General features: G+C 39.3%; 1 protein-coding gene across 2 annotated transcripts; it reads left to right on the forward strand.

The window, feature by feature from the left end:
• Positions 1 to 4,721: 4,721 nt before the first annotated feature.
• Positions 4,722 to 7,925, forward strand: LOC118036635 (uncharacterized protein At3g52155, chloroplastic). Of its 2 annotated transcripts, none has more exons than XM_073405337.1 (6): positions 4,722 to 4,827; positions 5,100 to 5,451; positions 5,649 to 5,748; positions 5,906 to 6,085; positions 6,652 to 6,769; positions 7,499 to 7,925. In XM_073405337.1, the coding sequence occupies exons 2-6, from the start codon at positions 5,148 to 5,150 to the stop codon at positions 7,571 to 7,573; spliced, it is 777 nt and encodes a 258-aa protein (XP_073261438.1). In that variant the 5' UTR covers positions 4,722 to 4,827; positions 5,100 to 5,147; the 3' UTR covers positions 7,574 to 7,925. The 2 variants fall into 2 exon arrangements, with proteins under 2 accessions (XP_073261438.1, XP_034898291.1); XM_035042400.2 differs by having other exon boundaries at positions 4,767 to 4,836.

Below are 7,925 nucleotides of genomic sequence, written 5' to 3' on the forward strand. Positions count from 1 at the left end.
TGTACACGTGTTTGAATGCTTATGAAAAATTGCGTTATTCTAAATCTTCCAAGGTTCATGTGCTGCACTGACTGGTTGCATCATATATCATTTAACTAGAGGGCAAGTCCTTCCAATGGCCATACAAATTCATTGACTTTCAACACCATACCATGAATCTGTTTTTAGATGGCTCAGGCTGTTAGCCTTGCTGGAGAGCAGAGATCATGCAAGGAACTTGGAATGTATGTGTTCATTGCACGGCTGAAAAAATCAATAGAATGGAAAGGGAACAACTGGTTTTCGCACTCTATGTGAACATTATTGTTATATTTGTGGTTTTATACCACATCACAAGTCAGATTCTATAATCAGATCAACCTTGCCTGTTCCCATTTGAACAATTTATTCATTTTTTAATTAGCATGAAAAGTCGAACTTTGCAGATGCAGAACCCATTCCAATAAAGCAGGTTTGTCCCAGTGGTAGACACCACACACATATCATAATAGGTGTCCATTATTTATTGGATTTTCAAAGTTTGAATCCTTCTTGGGGTCTACCCATGAGTTTCAGATTCTAGCATTAAAAAAAAAAAAAAAAAAACCATCTCTTCTACAGCTTCTTTTGACAAACTTGCTGCTGAAGTGTCAACCTTGCAGAGATCAATCTGGCTTGAGCCTCCTTTTGTGTGCGACTCCTCAAGTTTTCTCGTCTATAGTTGCCATAAATTTTCCATCGCAGATCACGCTTTTATTCAACAAATATGCTGTGCACTTGAGCTCATGTTTCAGATTTCTTCGTCTACCAACCTTTCTGGATATAGGAGAAAGGAAAACTTTTAAAAGAGAACTTTCCACAAAATCAGGGCTGTCTGCCTTTGTCCTCCGCCACAAAAACAAAAAGAAGGAAAAGAACAGAAACCACCACCCTCTCCTCTTTTGGTGTGTGCTTGTTCCCCATACAAAACCAACTCTAACCACTGAAAAGTTTGGCTCCTGCTCTGCGTGTCTCACCTTAAATTTATATTCGAAACTTGGAAGTAGAGAGAGGGAGCAACTTCGATTGTAATCTTTCGCAATACAGGCCTACAAGTTTTACTGGTTGGCTTTCTATTTGATTTGAGACTCAACAACGAGTTTTGCCACGAACGTGATTGGCCTTCGGTAAGATACCTGCAATCCAAACTTCTGCATCCCCCTGGATTTGTGTAGTCAACTTTTTCTCTAACAGATTTAGTTCAGCCAAAGGAGAGTTTTTTGCTATCCAAAATATTCCATGCATACATACAATATGTTATTAATACGACTGCACTCAAATCCAGAAATTGTAACTCAGCATCTCCTCTTTACTATTTTTTCTAACTCGAGTCCTTTCTGTTTCTTGAGCTCTCTTTTCATGTACAGCTCAGGTAAAGAGTCCAACAACATGGGATGCATTTCTTCAAAACTTGTGTCTAGATCGTTGAGTTTTCAGGAAGAGTTGACCAAGAACATGCAGAGGTCGGCCAATGATATTCCTGCACTCGAAGAACTGGCCCTCTCTGGTAACATCAACGACCAGTTTTTTGCTCTTGTTTGCACTGCCAACACGGTAGCCTGCACATACAAGTCCGGGAGTTTTTCAGGCAAATCCAACAATCCAGTTGTTGAACCTGATGTCAATCTAACAAAAACCAAATCGGAATTTAACTCGAGTCTGGAACAAGAAGGAGAGGAAAAACACACGGGACTAGAAGCTAAATTGGTGCTCCCACAAGTACCAAGCATTGATCCAACGAAAAGATCCAAAAGCTGTCATTTTTTCCCAACAAATGAAGCATCCTATCCTTCCGTAGAGATTTTCCATGGGGTTGAAGAAAAGCGTAGGAACCACGAGGGGCTGGAGCGTGCGACGAGTTTCCATACCATAGAGGAATTCGATGCCCTGGTCGAAAGGTTGAAGTCGTCCAAGGAGCAGAAAATAGGGTATGGTGGAGGGGGTGATGGTTCAGCAACAGGGGTGAAGCTTAACCAATTCCGATCTTCAACACATGCATCTGAACATTCTGCGGATAGTAACAATATCCAAGAAACACATTCACACATAAATGATAGCACTCCTCCAGAAGCAAACTCCACCATTGAAGAGAATCCCACCTTATCAAATTCGGAGCTAGCAAGTGAAAAACTGATTGCAATTCCAAGTAGATCCAATACCGCAACTGAATCAGAAGTTGTAGAGGGCTCCTCACAAGGACACATCTTAAAGAAAGGTTTTAAAAGGAAGTCCATTGCAAAGGGGTTAGAATCAATTGAAATTCCACATACCATTGAATTCCCAGCCGTTACAGGCCTCAAGGAATGGCTCCGTGTTGGCGGACGAGTACACTCCCCTGATGCTTATGTCACTCCAAAGTTTGGCAGCTATTCCTTTCCGATTAGTGGGACTTCAAATGAATGCAATGAGGAGGACATCTTCAATCCAGAATTGGTGGCTGCTTGTGAGGAGAGCATGGAACAACTTGAAGCAGAAGCCGAAAGTATTCTCAAACAGATAGTTGAGAAATTGGAGGAAGAAAGTGGCTTGGAGAAGCAAGCCAAAGATGATTTTCTATCACACAATTCAATAGACTAAGATGCGTGCGTCTAAACTCTCAAGCATAATGAGATATCTAACTCAAAATGTTCCAGCCTGAGCTTTGCTATTGAAATAGAACTTCCACCGAGTTTGGAAACTTGCATTTACCTTCTTCCCCTCTTACAAGAACAATTTCAAAACCAAGATCAAATTCTCTTGATGTGCTTTAAACCGTGGATACATCTGGAAAGGTTTTCATTTCTGTGGTGGAGAAGGGCGTTATTTTTCTTTTACCTTTTAGACTTGAAGAAAGGGGGAGTTTCTAGAAATTACAATAAGCATCTCATGTGAAATTTTTGTGCCAAATAATTGGTAGAGAGGAGCTAACAAAAGTAGAGCTTAACAAGAAGGTCTGCAAGTCGTCCCTTGTCATTGACCTGAGACAGAACAACCAAGAACTTACTTGTACTTGCAAATCTGAATAGGAGCTATGCCATTTTTGCATGATTTCTTCTAAAAAAGAAGGGTCAGGGAAAAGATTAAAAGATCACAAGCCTTAGTCATGCAGTGATTCCAGTTTACCTAACCAGATACGCGCCAAGTCTCCCTACATGCTCTCCATCGGTTCTATGCCATCATGTCCGATTTCTTCCTCTCTTACAATGTCACCCATCATAATTACAGAGCAAGATATTGTAGCAGTATAATGTCTATTCTCAATTTCTTTTCTACTGCAAAGTAACATGAGGCATGTCACCATCATCATGTGCATGAATGTCAGATCTAGCATCCCCATGTTCATAGGAAATTGCAAGTGCAGGATCACAAGGTATTACTGATAATCACATAAGGGAGTCGAGATATGAGTAACTCCTGCATCGGTTGTACTGAAAGAGGCTTCCATAGTTGCGATCCCACACTCCTATAAAGAGGGATTCTGTATCAGGGCTAAAAGATACAACAGAGATCTCCCCAAAAAGGTCTATCTCCTGCTCTTTCTCAAACCTTCGTATCATACACATGCAAAAGTCTGCCGGCTCTTCCATCGCCATGAACTGCCCATCAGATGTAAAACGAGTTGATCTAATGGCTCCTAGCTAGATTGCCCTTCAGCACAGCAACAGACTTTGACAAGTTTCAAGCATCCCAAAAAAGACAGGGTTTGTCTTGGTTCCCCGTGGCAAAAATGCGGCCTTCAGGATGCCAAGCAGATGCAAATGAGAAATCCACCTGTCCACATAGAGACAATGGGCTGCAATAACAAGAACGCCATATTAGAGGGGTGCAAACAATTTAATGAGCTCTAAAAACAAAGGATTCGACAAAAAAAGAAGAAGAAGCAAGTTTCTGCCAGAGAAAGATAGGAACAAAAGCAGCCGAGAAGCTACCTTTCCAGTTTGAGGATCCACCATTGTACCGACGGGGTTGTCACCCACTATGTGAAAGTCCTCCAAATACACACAAGTCCGTCAGACAATAACCAAGGAAGATCTTAAGTGCTTAAAAAGACATCATAACAAGTAATTACACTCGATTTGCTGCCCTAAACTACATAAACATGAGAGAGAGAGAGAGAGATTAAGGAAAAAAAAATTACTAAGTAGAAACATTCAGAAGAATATACGCAAGAGAATCATGTGAATACAATATATATGTGTGTGATTTAAAATTTTTTTTTTTTCCTTAGATAAGACTTAAGGAAGTGTGTATTGTCGGTCCACTAGACAATAGCTGCTGTTATTAATATAAGAACAAGCACCTGTATGTATATGCAGCATTCAATTTTAAACAAAACAGTAAACATGTATTGAATTTCCTCCAACTTTTAAAGGGTTTGCTCTGCAGTGGAAAGATTGAAAATAGCAGGTTGTTGGTAAGAGATCTCTGGATTCAAATGTGATCCGCGTATGACTTTATTGAGCCTTCGGCAACAACTAGGAACCCAAAAGAGGGGAAAAGAGAGAACAAAAGTAGAGGGTCTAAAAAGAAGTAATTTTGATTGCCCACCAAAACCAAACCATCTTATGGTAATATCATATCATCATGAGCTATGTTTACTCACCATCATGATCATTGTCAACAGGCCAAGAGGGAGACAAAAGCAGAGACAGAGGGCTGAAAAGGAAACACCTTTTACATTTATGCCCCCAACTATTTACAGGAAAGAGATCAAAACTTTATTACCAAAGCAAAACTCGTCGCGTCCCTTCTCCCAAGTAACTATGCTTAGGTTCTTTGTTTGTTTTAGGGGAAGCAAAACAAATCGAAGCAAAATAAGAGATATAGCAGGTATTTGTGGTAAGAGTTTGAAATTAAATTTTTTGTTTTTTTTATGGATTCAGGTTATTAACTATTGAAAGGTTATATCATCTTTAATTTTAGAATCATAAAATTAATTGAGCATGTAAAAGCGAGTACAGACACTTGTATTAATAATAATAATAATAAAAAGGCCCCATCCATATCATAGCCTATGAATATGGTATGGGCAATCTGTGAAACTTACTCATTCACCCACTCACTCTCATCCCCGTTCTTTCTCCAAATAAAATGAGATGCAGATTATTATTGGAAAGGACACTAAGAGATTTGCAGTGAAGTGAAGGGAGATGAATGCGAATACAACACTCACTCTAACCAGCATTACTCATAGTATCAAAATTCCGTTGATGTTGATGATAAAGTATTGCCCTGGCCCTTGCCCACCACCACCGTCTCTCATTTCAATCAGGTCTAGCCGCCTCCGCAGCCGAATAAGCTCCTTGCCACCCAGCTTGGTCATAGAGGAGACATCCACCACCATGTCTGATACTAATACTGATACTGATATTGAGACTGATTCACAATCAGTTTCCCGTCGCCTTATTTTGCTTCGCCATGCTAAGAGCTCCTGGGATGACCGCTCACTTCGAGGTCTCTCTCTTTCTCTCTCACCTCACCTACTATTGATACATATAATTTGTCTTTTTTAAAACGATTACATTTTCGTTCCCAACGATTCCCATAGTCTTAAACTTAAACCGGCCAGTTACTCTTCTGTTTGCTATATCAATAAGTTTCTTCCCTTTTCATATGATGTGATATGGTATGATTGTGTTAATCCAAAATAGATCATGACCGGCCACTAAGTAAAAGTGGAGAGCTTGACGCTGCAGAAGTCTCTCAAAAGCTTCTGCAATTGGATTGGATACCTCAGCTTATTTTGTCTAGGTTGTGATTTCTCATATCCTTCATTTATCTTCTTCCCCTCGCCTCGCCCTAAAAACATAATAATACTACAATTAATAATGATGACGATGATGATAATCATACTCAATAAAAATTTAAAAAAATAAAAACAATTATTCTGTTGATTGATTGATGACAGTGATGCATTGCGAACCAAGGAAACACTTAGAATAATGCAGCAACAAGTACCGGACTTTCTGGATGCAGAGGTTCATTTCATTTCAAGTTTCTATTCTGTTGCAGCTATGGATGGTCAGACTGCTGACCATCTTCAGCAAGCTATCTGCAATTACTCAAGGGATGGCATTCTTACTGTAATGTGAGTCGATTCCTTTGCTGTTAATAAATACTTCCTTCACTTTCACCCCGTTTATTAACTAACACTTGTGCACTACCACACTCTTTTGCTGCCAATATGGTTTGGTGAAAGTTTCTTTCTTCAGTCGAAAGGTCAATCTTTTGTCTTGTTTCTTTCTTCAACTTCAATGCAATTTGTGTGTTGAAACGTGTACAGTCTTTTGTTAACAACTTGGAAATATGATTTGATTAAAGTTTCTTCCTTTAGTCAGAAGATCAATTCTTCAGTCTTGTTTCTTTGATTTTCTTTATTTTCTTAAATGTGATTTGAATGCTTTTTGTAAATTTATCTTGGAAAGAAACAAATAAAGACGATGACTTTGTTAAAAGTCGAGGCAGAGGGGTTAACTGGCTCATGCTTGGCATATTGGCTATTGAGAGGAAGCGAAAGGGAAAGAAAAGAACAATGGCTTTAGGCATTTTGACTGAATGCTGTTTGTACCTCAAATTCATGTCCTTGTTTATCTCTGGTACAAACTGGGATTATAGAAAGTTAAAAACTATGCTGATTCTTAGTTAGTTTTACAGGTGTATGGGGCATAATAGGGGGTGGGAGGAGGCTGCCTCAATGTTCTCTGGTGCCTCCATAGAGCTAAAGACATGCAATGCTGCTTTGCTTGAAGCTACTGGGAAATCCTGGGAAGAGGTTAGGCTCCGTCTTTTTTTTCCTTTTGTGATTGGTAACTGATTAATTCAGTCACCTTCTCATTCTATCTTTCGAAGCAATGTGAAATTGGAAAGTGGTTGTTGATGCTAAATCGTATTCATGCTACATAATTGATAAGGTTTAGCTGTCCCCTCTCATGTAAACACTTTTGTGGGGCAAAATTGTTGGCTGCATTAGTCATCTCTTCTCAAAGCACTGATTTAACCAATATTACCCTAATCTCCATTCTCTTGACCTGTATAGTTATAAGCCCATTTCGGCAATAGTCCCCACCTCACTTCTGTTCCTATTATTCTCAGTATACTTGTATTTTATGGTGCTGGATGATTTTTGCATCGAAGTTTTAATATAGCCATTAAACTTCCACTTCCAATGCAAAGATTTGATTACATACTGCTCTTCATCCTGCTATCAAGAATAAGCAATGCCAATTAGACGTGGAGTTCCATTAAGTTGATACTTCAAAACTGCAGAAGAAAGCATGTTTTAGGTGGAGGCAGATGGAGCAGAATTATCGACACTTGGGTCTGTTCAAGAAACTAATAGTGATCTAATGAACTTAGATATAAATGACTTGGGGAGGGGTTGTAAAGTTTCAGAATTGTCGCTTGCCACTGCTATGGTTAAATTAAATAAGATAAAACTCTTATCATATTTTTTTATAAAAAAATTTTGATCTTTCCCTGATCTGCTATGTTACACTCCCAGGCATTTGCTTCAGCAGGACTTGGCGGGTGGAAACTTCAGGGCATTGTGAAACCGAGTGATAGCCCAAAATTTTGAATCCCATCCACAACATTTAGACCTCCAACCCTCCTCCTTTCCAAAAATAAACAAGATCCTGCCTTTTGGTTCTTCTCGTGGGCTGAACCAAATTCGTCCTCTTTTAATTGTTCAGGATCTTTGTTGCAGTTTGGGCAGACAATATCATCCTCCAACTCAAGAAAGGTGGAAAGCAATGCTGTGTTGCTGGAGATGCGTATGGTTATAAGGAGAAACATCTAGAGCAGTTATTCTATTAAAAAAAAAAGCAAAAGAAAAGAAATTTCTACGGCAGTTCTGTTGATCTGATTTATGTTCATCTGTAGTGTGCACTGCTGTTTTTGAAATGACAAATCAGATGTATTGGACTGTA

This window comes from Populus alba, chromosome 16, assembly GCF_005239225.2.
Source record: "Populus alba chromosome 16, ASM523922v2, whole genome shotgun sequence".
In the NCBI taxonomy this organism is placed as follows: domain Eukaryota; kingdom Viridiplantae; phylum Streptophyta; class Magnoliopsida; order Malpighiales; family Salicaceae; genus Populus; species Populus alba.